General features: G+C 51.6%; 1 protein-coding gene across 1 annotated transcript; it reads left to right on the top strand.

Annotated features, from left to right (window-relative positions):
• Nucleotides 1-355: 355 nt before the first annotated feature.
• GGT1 (gamma-glutamyltransferase 1) lies at nt 356-16,334 on the top strand. Its single transcript, XM_049790679.1, has 12 exons — nt 356-526; nt 2,468-2,598; nt 2,712-2,798; nt 5,974-6,166; nt 6,438-6,595; nt 8,045-8,191; nt 8,689-8,825; nt 14,867-15,054; nt 15,268-15,395; nt 15,484-15,596; nt 15,666-15,779; nt 16,062-16,334. Exons 1-12 carry the CDS (start codon nt 366-368, stop codon nt 16,206-16,208), a joined length of 1,704 nt encoding a protein of 567 aa, XP_049646636.1. The 5' UTR covers nt 356-365; the 3' UTR covers nt 16,209-16,334.
• Nucleotides 16,335-16,721: the final 387 nt, after the last annotated feature.

Raw genomic sequence — 16,721 nt, 5'->3', positions numbered from 1 at the left:
GGTTGAATTGGATATGGTGAATCAGGCCACTAGACCCTTCGTGGGAGGGCTTGGTTTCTAGGAAGAGACAAGCTAGTCTCTGAAATCTGGGGCTTCCGACAGTGCTCCCCATTGAATGTGGAGTCTTTCCTGGGCTGGGAACTTGAAAATGAGGAAAAGAGGACTGAGAAGGGGAAAGTGGCCAGGGCCTTTTGGCCAAAGGGCAGGGGCTGGGTGTGGGGCTGGGTTTTGCCTGCAGGCATACAGTGATCCCTGGAGAGGTAGGAAATGCCTTTGAGGCCAGGGTGCAGGCATGCCCTGACAGGTAGGGGACAGGATGTGCTCAAGTCCCCTGACCTCCCCCCCTTCTCTGTGCCTGCAGAGCCATGAAGAAGCGGTATGTGGGGCTGAGCCTGGGGCTGGCCATGGTCTTGGTAGTTCTCATCACGTGCCTCTCTGTTTTCCTGCCTCGGTCCAAGGCGTCCTATCATGTGTACCCCAAGGGGGCCGTGGCTGCTGACGCCAAGCGCTGCTCAGAGATTGGGAGGTGAGCGGGGCCGCCTGTCTGGGCATGAGGATACCACAGTAAATGGGTTTGGCTAAGACCCTTTCCCTCTGTAAAGGAGTTCCCTGGAAACTTCACATTGGGGGACTCTGACTCTGAGAGTGGGGTACAGGTCTCACAGGGCCCATGGAACCCCTCACCTCGATTCTAAGGGTATCTGTCTCTGGATAAATGCAACATCTGCTGTGGGTGAGGAGTTGGTGCTGCTACAACCTTTTCATCTGTCTCACTTCTAATTAACTTAATTAACTTGTTTATTTTGGGTGTTTGGGCCGCACCCTATGGTTCTCAGGGCATACTGAGCTCGGTACGCAGGGATAATTTCTGTCAGGGTTCAGGGGACTATATGGGGTAGTGCCATATGAGATAGAACCAGGCAAGCCCCTGTACTGTCTCTACCAACCATGTGCTATCTCTCCAGCCCCGTCTTTATTTGTTTTGGTTTTTGGGTACACTTAGTGGCGCTCAGGGGTTACTACTCCTGGCTCTGTGCTCAGAAATCACTCCTGGCAGGTTCAGAGGGACCTTATGGGGTGCCGGGAATCGAACCAGGGTCCAACGGAGGTTGGCCGCATGCAAGACAAACACCTTACCGCTGTGCTATTGCTCCGGCTCCATCCCACCCCTGCCCCATCCCACATTTGGTGCAATGGCAAAGTCAGTTAGTTGCTTCTGAAAAAAAATCCTGACCAGAGAGCTGGAGAGAACTCAGCAGACGGGAGCACACACTGTACATGCAGAGACCTGGGTTCGATTCCCAGTAAGACATGGGCCCTCTAGCCACCACCAAGTTGATCCCTGAGCATGGAATGAAGAATAGTCCTTTAGGTGCAGCCCAAAATGATTAAATAAAAAAAGATAAATAGAACATTGGCAATATTAATGGAAAGTTGTAGCTGAGTCAGAGTATAGATGTTAAGGTGTTTGCCTTGAAGGTCTGGTTCAATCCCTAGCATGCATAGATGGTTCCCTGAGCTCAGGAGTGCATAAAGCCAAGAATAAATCCTTCTTAGTACAGCCAGTGTGTGTGTGTGTGTGTGTGTGTGTGTGTGTGTGTGTGTGTGTGAGAGAGAGAGAGAGAGAGAGAGAGAGAGAGAGAGAAAGAGTGAGAGAGAGAAAAGAAAAAAGGAAACAAAGAAAGAGAAAGAAGGAAAGAAAGAAATGGAGGATGAAGGGAGAAAGAAAAGAAAAGAGAGAAAAGGTAGATACTGCATAGCAATTTCCTCTTACTCCTTTTTTTTTGTTTGTTTTTTTTTGGTTTTTTTTTGGGTAACACCCGGCGGTGCTCAGGGGTTACTCCTGGCTGTCTGCTCAGAAATAGCTCCTGGCAAGCACGGGGGACCATATGGGACACAGGGATTCGAACCAACCACCTTTGGTCCTGGATCGGCTGCTTGCAAGGCAAACACCGCTGTGCTATCTCTCCGGGCCCTCTCTTACTCCTTTTTTGGTGGGGAAGACATTCAGCATTGTTCAGCCACTACCCCCAGCTCAATTCTCAGATGTTTCATACTCTGGCAAAGCACATACTCCACCTATCCCTAATCTTTCGTTTTTTATCCCATGAAAGTTCTGGTCATCTGCTTTCTTAAAGAAGAGGAAGCCAAGGGCCAAAGCAATAGCACAGTGGTAGGGCGTTTGCCTTGCACACTGCCGACCCTGGGTGAATCCTGGTTCGATCCCCCACATCCCTTATGGTTTCCTGAGCTTGCCAGGAGCACAGAGCCTAGAGTAACCCTTGAGTGCCACTGGGTGTGGCCCAAAAATTTAAAAAAAGAAGAATTATGCTAAATTTAGAATTATGCTAAAAAGCAAGACCCCTGACCTCCTCCTGTGGACCAGATAGATAGCTTAGGTGGCACTGAGGGCCGGGTATTGGGGTGTGGGGAGCTTGTGGATTCTCACGCCACGCACTGTGGACAGGGACATCTTGCAGGAAGGCGGCTCGGCAGTGGATGCCGCCATCGCGGCTCTGCTGTGCATGGGGCTCATGAACATCCACAGCATGGGCATTGGGGGCGGCCTGTTTCTCACCATCTACAACAGCACCACACGTGAGTGCCTGCGCCCCAGGTTGCCCTGGGGAGGATGTGGGTGGGGAATGGCTCCTGGGTTCCTGGGCTGGGGCAGATGCTAGTGGGACCCCCTCAGTTGCTTTTCCTCGCAGGGCAAGTTGAAGTCATCAATGCCCGAGAGGTGGCCCCTGAACGAGCCTCTGAGAACATGTTCACCAGCCCAGAAATGGCCCAGGAAGGTGAGACACGGCCTGGGCTGTGGGCTTGGATGGGGTGGACAGGGAGAGGGAGAGTCTGCCCCTACCTGGGCCTCCGTTATTTCTGCTATATATATATATATATATATATATATATATATATATATATATATATATATATATATATATATATATATATATATATATGTATGTATAAGCTTTTGTTACTTCTGTTTGGGGCTCTCAAAACCTGCTCTGTACTAGAACATGGAGAGAATATTATTTACGTTTTTTTCCTGTTGTTTTTTTTTTTTTTTTTAAACCCCATCTGGCATTCTTTCCTTGAACCCTAATCTTTTTTTTTTTTGTTTGTTTGTGGTTTTTGGGTCACACCCGGCAATGCTCAGGGGTTATTCCTGGCTCCAGGCTCAGAAATTGCTCCTAGCAGGCACGGGGGACCATATGGGACGCCGGGATTCAAACTGATGACCTCCTGCATGAAAGGCAAACGCCTTACCTCCATGCTATCTCTCCGGCCCCTTGAACCCTAATCTTCCCTGAATGCTTGGTGTGTCGTGGTCATCCACATAGTTGGAAGGATTGAATAACCCTCTCTAGACATACATTCTCAGCTGTTTATTAGTAAACTTGTTCATTTGTGTAGATATCTTCTTCCTTTTCTTCCTTCTTTTTCTTTCTCTTCCTCCTCTTTCCCTCTTCCTCCTCCTCTTTTTCCTTTTCCTCCTCTTCCTCATTTTCTTCTTCCTTCTTTTTTCTTCCTCTTTCTCTTCTCTTCTTTTCTTTTCCTTTTTTTTTTTTTTTTTGGTGTTTGGGCCACACCCGGTGACGCTGAGGGGTTACTCCTGGCTATGCGCTCAGAAATTGCTCCTGGCTTGGGGGACCATATGGGATCAAACCAAGATTCGTCCTGGGTCAGCCGCATGCAAGGCAAGCATCCTACCACTCCAGCCTCTCTCTTATTCCTCTTTTTTTTGTTGTTGTTATTGTTGTTGTTTTTGGGTCACACCCGGCAGTGCTCAGGGGTTACTCCTGGCTCTATGCTCAGGAATCGCTCCTGGCAGGCACGGAGGACCTTATGGGATGCCGGGATCCTTCTGGACACAAGGCAAACGCCTTACCTCCATGCTATCTCTCCAGCCCCTCTTTTCTTTCTCTTCCTCCTCTTCCTCCCTCCCTTCTTTCCTTATTCTCTCCCTCCCTTCCTCCCACCCTCCCACCCTTCCTCCCTCCCTCCCTCTTTCCTTCCCTCCCTCCCTCCTTCCCTCCTTCCTTCCCTCCCTCCTCCCTCCCTCCCACCTCCCTCCCTCCCACCTCCCTCCCTCCCTCCCTCCTTCCCTCCTTCCTTCCCTCCCTCCTCCCTCCCTCCCACCTCCCTCCCTCCCACCTCCCTCCCTCCCTCCCTCCCTCCTTCCCTCCCACCTCCCTCCCTCCCACCTCCCTCCCTCCCACCTCCCTCCTCCCTCCCTCCCTCCCTCCCTCCTCCCTCCCTCCCTCCCTCCCTCCCTCCCTCCCTCCCTCCCTTCCTTCCTTCCTTCCTTCCTTCCTTCCTTCCTTCCTTCCTTCCTTCTTCCTTCCTCCCTTCCTTCCTTCCTTCCTCCCTTCCTTCCTCCCTCCCTCCCTCCCTCCCCCCTCCCTCCCTCCCTCCCTCCCCCCCTCCCTCCCATCCATCCATCCATCCATCCATCTATCCATCCATCCAGATGCTGGTCATTGAACCCAGACCCTGCACAAGCAAACATGAGCTCTGCCACTAAGCCACTGGTCCTAGCCCTGGTGCCACATTTCTTCCCAATTTCAGACCACCTAGTGCACTGGCAGCTGATACAGCAGCCACCAGGGGGAGCTGCACCAGCATGACCCATGGGAGAAGAGAGCTTAGAAGTCCTTGGAGCTCTGATGCATTGTGGCAGGCAGACTCTGCCCCTCTGTGGGATCCTCTGGGGATCCTCTGTGGCACCGTCACATTGTGAGACACTCCTTTTGGAGATAGTCTTTGCATACATATACTCATCGGGAAATTACAAATGTCTAGAGAAATTTGGAATAATGGATGTATGGAATTTTCATACATTCTAGATGTTTTGTTGTTTCTTTGTTGAACTAGCACTTAAGGGGGCAGCTCATTTGAGGGGCCTCTTTGATGTTGGAGGAGAGATAGATGAGCCAGGGAGGGCGAAGGGAGAGAAACCCAAGTCTGATGGACTGTCATCTCGATGCCCTTGGCATTGGGGCAGTGTGAGAATATAATGGCCCAAACCAGAGAAGGGGCTGATGGTTGGGCCTGTGCAGTGTGAAACCTCTTGCAACATGCGGGAGCCAGGCAGTGGCCTCGTGGCCCCACAGGGGTGAAAAAGGCAGCTATGGAACCAACGGGTGAGAGCAAGAGGGGACCTGGGAGTAGGGGTGATGGCTGACTGACTGAGGGGTTAGGCAGTGAGTCCTGGTAGGAAACTGAGGTCCAGAAACATGAGAGCAGGAACTGGCACTCAGTTTCAATCCAGGACAAGAGCAGATCAAAGGGATTCCTCATATTGGGGCAGTCCAACATTGAGGGTGACTTGAGCCTATGCAGGGCCTTTGGGCAGGCTCTGGGAGATTCTGGAGTCTCATGACGGGGATTGCATGGACAACAGCACACACAGGAGAAGGAAGAGGTCAGCATAGTCCTCTACAAGCACTATCATGCAGATTGGGTTTCAACACACAGACAACTGTAGAGACAGTCCATAGTGGCCTGGAATGCAGAACCTGTATACTCACCCCTCCTGGGCCCAGTAGGTCATCAAAACCCACTGCCCTTCTTTTTTTTTTTTTTTGGTTTTTGGGTCACACCCAGCAGTGCTCAGTGGTTTTTCCTGGCTCTATGTTCAGAAATTGCTCCTAGGGGCCGGAGAGATAGTACAGCCGTAAGGCGTTTGCCTTAGATGCAGAGGATGGTGGTTCGAATCCCGGCATTCTATATGGTTCCCTGAGCCTGCCAGGAGCCTTTCCGGAGGGGAAAAAAAAAAGAAATAGCTCCTGGCAGGCTCAGGGAACTATATGGAATGCTGGGATTTGAACCACCATCCTTCTGCATGCAAGGCAAAATGTCCTACCTCCATGCTATCTCTCTGTCCTCCCACTGCCCTTCTAACCTTCCATCATCCCAACTGGCAAGGAATCCTGCAGAGCCACTAAGTGGCCTTCTCACTCATAGGGGGGCTGTCGGTGGCAGTTCCTGGTGAGATCAGGGGCTACGAGCTGGCACATCAACGGCATGGACGGTTGCCCTGGGAACGCCTCTTCCAGCCCAGCATCAAGCTGGCCCGAGAGGGCTTCCCTGTGAGTAAAGCATTGGCATCTGCACTGAAGTCAAAGCAGGACTCCATCCAGGGGCGGCCGGCAATGTGGTACGTCTATCCCAGAAATCCCGGGCCCCAGAATTGGCCTTTCCCACTGCTTGTGGGGCCACATGCTGCTTCAGTTGTGTGGGGTCTCAGCTCACATCTGAGTGACAGCAACTGCAGGAGGAATGGGGGGCATCAGGATGAGGCTTAGGTGTGGGCAGCTGTGGGCAGGTGCCAGAAGTCCTTTGCTCTCTTGTCCCCTGGGCTAGGGGGTGGGAAGTGGACTTGCCCAGTCCACCACCCAGTCTGCCTGACAGCGGCCCCTCTGATGCAGTGAAGTCTTCTGCCGGAACGGAAAGGTGCTCCAGGAGGGGGACAGAGTGACCCTGCCAAAATTAGCCAATACGTACGAGACAGTGGCCAGGGAGGGCGCTCAGGCCTTCTACAATGGGAACCTCACGGCCCAGATTGTCAAAGATGTCCAGGAGGCAGGTGAGTTGGTGTCCTCGAGGCCCCACCATGCAGGGAACCGTGGCCTGGCCATTCCGGTCCTGCCTGGGCTGAGCACAGGCCCTCAGCATGTATATGGCAGGGAGAGGCCCCCGATGGAATTGTGGTTGCAGCTGGGATTGATTCATGGGTCCAGGAGGGAAGCTTCTATGTAGGCATAGTGGGAGCTTGGGTTAAGAGCACTAATGGGGGGCCCGGAGAGATAGCACATCGGTGTTTGCCTTGCAAGCAGCTGATCCGGACCAAAGGTGGTTGGTTCGAATCCCGGTGTCCCATATGGTCCCCCGTGCCTGCCAGGAGCTATTTCTGAGCAGACAGCCAGGAGTAACCCCTGAGCACCGCTGGGTGTGGCCCAAAAACCAAAAAAAAAAAAAAGGTTTGTTTTGTTTTGGGGCCACACCCAGCTCTGCTCAGACTTACTCTTGGCTGATTTCTCAAGGATTATTCCTGGCAAGGCTCAGAGAATCATTTGGGCTGCTGGAGGTTGAACCCAGGTCAGTCGTGTGCAAGGCAAATGCCCTGCCTGCTGTGCTATCTCTCTAGCCCCATGGGCAGACTTCTTGGAGGAGACTATACTTTGAGTTAGATGATTGGAGTTGATGAGCAGAAAGAGAAGGAACATTCTTGGCAGAGAGACAAGTTCAAAGCCCTCTTGGGGTGTGTCAAGAAGAAGAAGGAGGGTGTCTCTGGGTGGGTCACTGGGTCCACTCAGGGTTGGCGTATTGAGAGGGGATTGGAGGAGCAGCCGCTTTTGTGTCTGCAGTCTGGGCTCTGCAGGGCAGGTTCTAACGGGATGAAGTTTAGAAGCTTGGCTGAGCTGCTCTTTGCATATTATTTCTGTGTGTGTCACAGAAGCAGGAGATTAACTTGTTACCTTTCACCACTGATGCCGGAAGATAGTCTGAAATACCTCAGCTAACTGAAATCCTTTCCTGGGAGAATCTAGTGTCTCTCTCCATCCACCTATTAGTCATGGAGACCAGAACTGGGGGAGATAAAGCTGCCATTCCCCACCTAGAGACACCTTGGGGCCCCTAGAGAAGAGGAGACAGTAGGCAAGCAGGCCAAGGGGGCCTGGCTACAGGGGGATGGTGCTGCCAGGGGAGACACAAGGATTGTACAGATAGGGGTGCAAAAGGAGCAAGAATTCCAGCTTGGGAGCTGGAAAGATAGCATGGAAATAAGGCGTTTGCCTTGCATGCAAGACGATGGTTCCAATCCCAGCATCCCATACAGTCCCCCTAGCTTGCCTGGAGTGATTTCTGAACATAGAGCCAGGAGCGTGCTACCGGTGTGACCCAAAAACTAAAAAAAAAAAAGGACATGACGTTCTCATGTCCTTTTGGGGTACATCCTCTCCCAAAGCCAAGACCTGGCCTCCATTGCTCACCCCCATCTATGCCAACTAACCCCCACTGAGTCACCTTGCAGGGGGCATTCTGACTCTCAATGACATGCACAAGTATCGTGCCACGGTCCAGAGACCGGTGAACATCAGCCTTGGGGACTACAAGCTCTACGCACCCAACGCCCCTCTCAGTGGCCCGGTGCTGGCCCTCATCCTCAACATCCTTAAAGGTGAGCTGTCGGGCCCAGAGAGAGAGAGCACAGCGGCGTTTGCCTTGCAAGCAGCCGATCCAGGACCAAAGGTGGTTGGTTCGAATCCCGGTGTCCCATATGGTCCCCCGTGCCTGCCAGGAGCTATTTCTGAGCAGACAGCCAGGAGTAACTCCTGAGCACCGCCGGGTATGGCCCAAAAACCAAAAACCAAAAAAAAAAGGTGAGCTGTCCCCACCACCCACAGGAGACACTCTGCTACAGAGACATCTTGTTGCAGGAGGGGCAGGAGAGGGACAGGGGTGGAGATAGGAGGAGGAGAATCTAGTAAGTCTTAAGTTCTACTCAGCCTGGGTGTGTGTGGCCCAGATTCTAAGGGCCTGGTAGCTGCTCTCTAGGCTGTGAGTGTTCTGTGAGTGGTGAGCCCTCACTGGGGTACCCAGCTGTCTGAGCTAAGCCAGGACCCCCTCGAAAGGCATCAGCTATCTCCCAACCTGGGCTTGGCTCTGCCCCACCAGGGTACAACTTTACTGAGGAGAGTGTCAAGACAGAGGAACAGAAAGGCCTGACATACCACCGCATTGTCGAGGCCTTCCGGTTTGCCTATGCCAAGAGGACCCTGCTGGCGGATCCCAAGTTTGTGGATGTGACTAAGGTAAGGAACATGGGTTAGTTCAAGATGTCCCTTTGGGTCCTCTCTGAGGCTCTGTGGGGCTTTCCTAGACTCAGGCATTAACAAAACTGTTTTTCATTCATCGGTTCTCACTGCCTCCCTGACTCGTGGGTCTCCTATGTGCTGGGAGGGACTGTGGGCCCCGGGCCTAGCCTCTGCCCCACAGTTGAGTGTGAAACAGACTGGATCAGGATTCTCTATCACACATCGCCACCTCCCCATCCTGGTTGGGGCCTTTTGCCTAGGCTAAGCCTTTGGTGTGGAGGGTTCTAGAATAGTCAGTGCTAAGGTGAGAAGGTGAGGAATGTAAGGTGTGAGGTGAAGATTTGGAGGTCAGGTGTGTGAATTGAGTGGGAGGTGAAGAGGTGTAAGGGGTGTGGCTGGAGTGGTGGCACAAGCAGTAGGATATTTGCCTTGCATGCGATTACCTAGGAAGGACCGCGGTTCGATCCCCCAGCATCCCATATGGTCCCCCCAAGCCAGCAGCGATTTCTGTGCATAGCCAGGAATAATTGCTGAGCATCACCGGGTGTGGCACAAAAACCAAAACCGAAACCGAAACCAAAAAAATAAATAAATAGAAGAGGTAAGGGGTCTGAGGTGAGTGTGATGTGAAGGAGTGAGGAATGTGAGGTGTGTGTGTGGTGGTTAGGAGATGAGTGTGAGGTGAGTGAAGGTGAGCATTAGCTTGAAAAAGGCCAGCCTTGTTACTGGCCTATGTGCTCTCTCTCTTTTTTTGGTGGGGGGAGGTCACACCCAGCAGCAGTTAGGGGTTACTCCTGGCTCTATGCTCAGAAATCGCTCCTGGCAGGCTCAGGGGACCCTATGGGATGCCAGGATTCAAACCACCGTCCTTCTGCATCCGAGGCAAATGCCCTACCTCCATGCTATCTCTCCGGCCCCTCTGTGTGCTCTCTTGGAGGCCTGCAGCTTTGTTCCCTCTTGCCTCCAGGATGGATATTTCTGGAAAGAAACAGCTGACTGTGTTTCTGGAAACTTTTAGTTGCTGCCCTATGTCTCTCTCCACCACTCTTCTCTCTCCCCTGCCTTCATCCCAGAGTCACAGGCCTGCCTGATTCTTTCTGCAGGCCTTATCTGTCTGACTTTGCACCATGCCTTCTGCCAGGTGCCTGGGTCCAGCCTCAATTTCTCCTGTGGCCCTTTTCTTTTTGTCTTTATTTGGTGGGGGGGGGAGGTCACACCCAGCAGTGCTCAGTGGTTACTCCTGGCTCTGTGCTCAGAAATCACTCTTGGCAGGCACGGGGGATCATATGGGATGCCAGGATTTGAACCACCATCAGTCCTGGGTGGGCTGCGTGCAAGTCAAATGCCCTACCGCTGTGCTATCTCTCTGGTCCCTCCTCTGGCCCTTTTCAGCAACTTCACATATTAGACCACATTTCCTTCCTCCCTCCCTTCTCAGTTCCCCTCCCTCCCTCTCTATCCCTGTCACAGGCCTCACACTTCAGGCTTTCTTAACACTCACAGAGAGTCACAGGATCTGAGAGACATGGGAGGGGGGCATTCCTGGGGTGCCTCATGTCATGCCTCAGCATTCTCATTCTGATTAGTAGTTCTCTTAGCTCTTCTTCTGGTTTATCCAGCCGAAACAGTTGCCCTACACTTTAGGTTTGATTTTCTGATTCTCTCAGACAAAAATTCAGGAGTCAGTCTGTCCCTAAGGAATTGGAGTTTTTGTTTTGTTTTGTTTTTTTGTTTTTTGGTCACACCTGACAGCGCTCAGGGGTTACTCCTGGCTCTATGCACAGAAATAGCTCCTGGCAGGCTCGGGGGACCATATGGGATGCCGGGATTTGAACCACCGACCTGCGTGAAAGGCAAATGCTTTACCTCCATGCTATCTCTCCGGCCCCAGGAATTGGAGCTTTCTAAAGCAGTGGTCTTTAAACCTCCAGTCCTCACAGAGGCAGAAAAGTATAAAACTATTAATCTATCTTCTTGGTTGTTTTATTGTTGCTATTCATAAATTTGTGGGGGCTATACCCTGTAGTGTTCAGGCTTAATCCTGGCCCTGTGGCCCCAAGAGAGTCCAAATAGACTCAGGTGAAGACTGTGTAAATGGAAAGCCATGTAGAAGACTGGGGCCAGTCTGTAGAGACAGGCACATGGAGGAAACAAGGTCAGAAGAGTCATTGTTGGTGAAAGATTAATGGGCTGGAGAGATAGTATAGTGTTAAGGCACTTGCCTTGCATACAGCTGACCTGGCACCATATATGGTCCCCCAATCCTACCAAAAGTGATCCCTGAGTACAGAACCAGGAGTAAGCCTTGAGCACGTCCGGATGTGGCACAGTACCAATCTTCAGAAAAAAGTTCTTAAATATTGACCTAGGGGATTGCCAGCACCTGGCGATGTGCAGGATTCACTCCTGGCAGGGACCAAATCCAGTTGGTTGAGTGTTTTTTTGTTTGTTTCTTTATTTTTGGTTTTTGGGATCACACCTGGCAGTGCTCAGGGGTTCCTGGCTCTACATTCAGAAATTGCTCCTGGCAGGCTCAGGAGACCATATGGGATGTCAGGAATCGAACCACTGTCCTTCTGCATGAAAGGCAAATTCCCTACCTCCATGCTATCTCTGGCCCAGTTGGTTGAGTGTTAACCTTTCCTGCTGCACTGTCTTTCCAGCCCCTGTACTTTTTCCCTCACATCCATTCACTGGGGGCCAGAGAGATAGCAAGAAGGTAGGGCGTTTTCCTTTCAGGCAGAAGGACGATGGTTCAAATCCCGGCATCCCATATGGTCCCCCAAGCCTGCCGGGGACGATTTCTGAGTGTAGAGCCAGGAGTAGCCCCTGAGCACTGCCGGGTGTGACTCAAACCCCCCCCCCCCAATAAATCTATTCACTGTTTGTTTGAAGACCCTGCCAAAGACCCTTTGCATTTGATTTGGGGGCACATCCAGTGGTGTTCAGGGGCCCCTTCCTGGCAGGCTCGTGGGACCATATGGGATGGTGGGGATTGAACCCAGGTCCAATCTAGGTTGGCTGCATACAAGGCAAACACCTTACTGCTGTGCTATCACTCCAGCTTCCCTTTGCATTTGAAGTTCAGACCACATCCAGGGTTCTTTCAAAGGGCACCTCTTGGGGCCGGAGAGATAGCATGGAGTTAAGGCGTTTGCCTTTCATGCAGAAGGTCGGTAGTTCGAATTCCGGCATCCCATATGGTCCCCTGAGCCTGCCAGGAGCGATTTCTGAGCATAGAGCCAGGAGTAACCCCTGAGTGCTGCTGGGTGTGACCCAAAAACAAAAACAAAAAAGGGCACCTCTCCTGAGAAGCCTTCCAGGACCCTCATCACCAGCCTATTCTCTTTGTCCCCACCTGGTGGGTCCTGTCCAGCACACATTGGCTGTGAGGGCAGAGTCCTGCCCCTATGGTCTGGCTGGTCTGAAGGTTGCAGGGTGAGGGCAGAGAGATTCACAAAGCAGACGGATGAAGTTCCAGGAGTCAGCCAGCTTTATTTCACAGTCCCTTCCGCCATGCACATCTCCTCACATGGCCTCTATACTCAGCCTTTTCCTAGCAGCTACTTCTCTACTCCTTCTGGCTCTCTTGGCCTGTGTCTCTCTCTCAGCTGCTTTTTCCAGGCTTCCTAACTGGCTTCTAGGCTGACTAACTCCCTTTGGTGATGCTACTGCTGCTGCTTCTTCGATGATGCTCAACTTTAATGCTGAATCTCTGATGATGCCTCTCCTACACTTCCTAACTCTCTTTCTTATCCCCTCTCTCTTCCTCACGAAGACTCCTCTACCCACCCATTCCAGGTGTGGGCAGTTCTGATCATTCAGAATAAATAATAATTTATTATTATTATTATTTATGGAATAAATAAGAAGTGGGGGGGGATTACCCACATTCTCCACCTTTTTTGTTGTGTGTGTGTGTGTGTGTGTGTGTGTGTGTGTGTGTGTGGTTTTTGGGTCACACCCGGCAGCGCTCAGGGGTTATTCCTTGCTCCAGGCTCAGAAATTGCTCCTGGCAGGCATGGGGGACCATATGGGACGCCGGAATTCAAACCGATGACCTCCTGCATGAAAGACAAACGCCTTACCTCCATGCTATCTCTCCGGCCCCTCTCCACCTTTTTTGTATTATTACAGAAGCATTATTGAAAAGTCTACAACAGGGATACAACAGAGATATATGTATAAAATTATTATGCAAGATATACAATATAACATAGTAATTGGAAAACATTCACCAGGATCGCTGAGAACTTTCAAAACTCTAAAATGCATTTCCCCAGAATTGTGCAAACAAACAATAAAATTAGATATAAAATTTTCTGTTTGCAGAAAGGCATAAAACAAAACAATATGATACATAGAGATAAAACACAATTTAGGGCCCGGAGAGATAGCACAGTGGCGTTTGCCTTGCAAGCAGCAGATACAGGACCAAAGGTGGTTGGTTCGAATCCTGGTGTCCCATATGGTCCCCTGTGCCTGCCAGGAGCTATTTCTGAGCAGACAGCCAGGAGTACTGCCGGTGAGCACTGCCGGTGTGACCCAAAAACCAAAAAAAACAAAAACAAAAAAAAACACAATTTAAGTAGTAAGACAGTGACCAACGCAAATAGAGTCAAAAGATTAGCCTAGAAAAAAAGTTGATTTTTTTGGGAGGTAACCAGGTGTAGGAAGTTCTAAAAGCCGCTTTTTCTAAGCCATTCTTGGATCCTGGTCTTGGATCCTCCATCTTCTCCATCACCACCTTTTGTGTTAAGCTGCTGGGGTCTCCTCGATAAGCTGCTGCAAGTTAAGGGTTCGAGGTCCTCGCAAAAGGCACCTCTCGTAGAGGAAAGATGGTAGACAGTGGCATTTGGGATGCTGCCATGAGTCTTCAACTCTTTCCCTTTCTTGTGGAATATATGCAGGAAAATCTCCTGGGAGCCTGGCATGTACAGTTCAGAGTAAGAAACGCAGGTAGATAGACCAGAGCAACATAAAGCCATTCAGAACAGGAGCCACGTTCACCGATGTTCCAGTGAAAGGCAGAACAAATTCAGTCCAGCTCGTAGGGGCTGGTAATCCACCAAAGGGTCAAGTCACAATTAGCACTCACCATAGCTGAGGTCTTCTTCTGGGTCCAGGATTCAAGTCAGTCCAAGTGCCATTTGTTGTCTTAATATAAATTTTTAAATATATTTTTTTATTTAAACACCTTGATTACATACATGATTGTGTTTGGGTTTCAGTCATGTAAAGAACACCACCCATCACCAGTGCAACATTCCCATCACCAATGTCCCAAGTCTCCCTCCTCCCCACCCGACGCCCGCCTGTACTCTAAACAGGCTTTCCATTTCCCTCATAGATTCTCATTATTAGGACAGTTCAAAATGTAGTTATTTCTCTAACTAAACTCATCACTCATCACTCTTTGTGGTGAGCTTCCTGAGGTGAGCTGGAACTTCCAGCTCTTCTCTTTTGTGTCTGAAAATTATTATTGCAAGAATGTCTTTCATTTTTCTTAAAACCCATAGATGAGTGAGACCATTCTGCATTTTTCTCTCTCTCTCTGACTTATTTCACTCAGCATAATAGATTCCGTGTACATCCATGTATAGGAAAATTTCATGACTTCATCTCACCTGTGTCTTAATATAAATTAATTTGTCCTAGGGTTGACGTGGGAGGATGGTGAGACCTTTTACTTTCAACCTGGCTCCCATAGCCCCTATGGTCTGGCTGGTCTGAAGGTTGCAGGGTGAGGGCGGAGAGATTCACAAAGCAGGAGTCAGCCAGCTTTATTTCACAGTTCCTACTGCCATGTACACTGAACACATGATATAAGCTCCTTGAAGGAATGAATGAGTGTGACCAGAATGGGGATATGGGCACAGCCACGACAGTCTGACAAAAGGGGGTCCTGGGGACTGTGAGGTTTTGGGTGCCCGGGGGTTGTGGTCAGCAGCACGACCGGGGTTTCCTGAGAGCCGCTCGCACAAGCCTGTGCCCTCCTGCCCCTCCACCCCCTCAGGCCAGCTCTGGGGTCTCGGCAGGTGGTCCAGAACATGACCTCGGAGTCCTTCGCTGCCCAGCTGCGGGCCCACATCTCCGACACCACCACGTACCCCAGTGACTACTACGAACCTGCCTTCTACTTGCCAGATGACGGGGGCACCGCTCACCTGTCTGTGGTCTCCGAGGATGGCAGCGCTGTGTCTGCTACTAGCACCATCAACCTCTAGTATGGGCAGTGGGCTGGCAGTGGTGGAAGAGGGCGAGGGGCTTGAGCTCGTCCCAGTAGGGGACTCCCCCCCATCCCTTTCAGGATGACTCTGAAAACTCCTCTCGGTAGGACACTCACCTCTGGTGAGCTGGAGCTGTTAGCAGGGTTGTGGCTGACTGGGGGCTGGAATGGGGCCAGGCGGACATGATGGTCTGATCCCAACCTCTGCAGCTTTGGCTCCAAGGTGCGGTCCCCCGTCAGCGGGATCGTGTTCAACGATGAGATGGACGACTTCAGCTCCCCTAACATCACCAACAGCTTTGGGGTGCCCCCCTCAAAAAACAACTTCATCCAGCCAGGTGTAGTGCTGGGAGCGTGGGCAAGAAGGAGGGCAGTGTCCTGGGCAGACAGCTGACTAGCTCCTGGCTCTGTCCACCTTCACCACAGGGAAGCAGCCACTTTCGTCCATGTGTCCAGCCATCATCGTGGGACCGGAAGGCCGCGTCCGCATGGTAGTGGGCGCTTCTGGGGGCACACACATCACCACAGCCACTGCACAGGTACATGCAACCCCAGCAGCCCCTTTCATCCTGCCTCCAGGGGCCTCTCTGACCCTCAGGCCCTTGCAGGCGATCATCAACAACCTGTGGTTCGGCTACGACGTAAAGCAGGCAGTGGAGGAGCACCGGGTACATAACCAGCTCTACCCCAACACCACATCGGTGGAGAAAGGCCTTGACCAGGTAGGGAAACTGAGTCAGGGCCACAAGACCCTTGGGCCTGGACCTCCTGAGGTGCTACAGGTAGATGAAGGCTGGTGTCCTCTGCCTGCATTGTTTCTAGTCTCCCCACAGTGGGCATCAAAACCACCTATGTATGAGATTTCCCCCCCCCCATAAGCCCATGTGTCCCCCCATTTGCTGTTCCTGGCCATGGGTATGATGCTGGCTGGGTCTGGGATGACTTGGCACAGGGCACAGCACAGACCGTCCTGCTGAGGTCTTCTCATTTCCTCATATCTACAGGCCGTGATATCAGGCCTGCATTCTCGGAACCATACAACAAAGGAAGCGTCCCCCTACATTGGGGTGGTGCAGGCCATTGTCCACACAGCCAATGGCTGGGCAGCTGCCTCGGACTCCAGGAAAGGCGGGGAGCCTGCCGGCTACTGAGCACTCCAATGGGGCCAGGCCTACCAGCAGCCCATCGGGGCCAGCAGTGGGACTTTGGAGGATGTGCTTCCCCTTTCATGGCAGAGCAGTGCAATAAAAGGGGGTGCACAGGACAGCCTTGCTGGCTTGGCTCCCACTCTATCACTGGCCTCAGCATTCTGTGTGTGAGACCCTCCAGTAGATTGGAGGGTGGTTTGAAGGGCTCCTCATCTGTGGAGCCAATCTGGACTTCTGCTGGTTCTCAGATGGACTCACAGCTATCCTGCATTTCCGAACCCCAGATCCCATCCAGGCTCAGGACGCACCGTGGCTCGTTCTCAATGTTAGTCACTAGGGGGCACCATAGCCCTAGCATTTATGCAGGGAGTGGAGGGTGAGAGGAAGTAGCTGTCAGACAGCTGCCAAAAACCTGGGTACCTCCTCCACCCAGTTTATGTCCAGGCTCGTCTTGATGAAGGTATGCAAAGGTAAAGCGGAAGAGTGAAAAAATGAGCTTGAACAAGAAGCCAAGCC

This window comes from Suncus etruscus, chromosome 17 (genome assembly GCF_024139225.1).
Source record: "Suncus etruscus isolate mSunEtr1 chromosome 17, mSunEtr1.pri.cur, whole genome shotgun sequence".
In the NCBI taxonomy this organism is placed as follows: domain Eukaryota; kingdom Metazoa; phylum Chordata; class Mammalia; order Eulipotyphla; family Soricidae; genus Suncus; species Suncus etruscus.
The sequence above is the reverse complement of the archived record's forward strand: the minus strand, read 5'-3'. Positions and strand labels throughout refer to the sequence as shown.

What these genes read in the sequence shown, in the direction of transcription:
- GGT1 (XM_049790679.1), top strand. Translation starts at nt 366, where the DNA reads ATGAAGAAGCGGTATGTGGGGCTGAGCCTGGGGCTGGCCATGGTCTTG. An exon ending in CAGGGGCGGCCGGCAATGTG is followed by an intron (nt 6,167 to 6,437) that starts GTACGTCTATCC and finishes CCTCTGATGCAG; the next exon opens with TGAAGTCTTCTGCCGGAACG. An exon ending in TGGAGAAAGGCCTTGACCAG is followed by an intron (nt 15,780 to 16,061) that starts GTAGGGAAACTG and finishes TCATATCTACAG; the next exon opens with GCCGTGATATCAGGCCTGCA.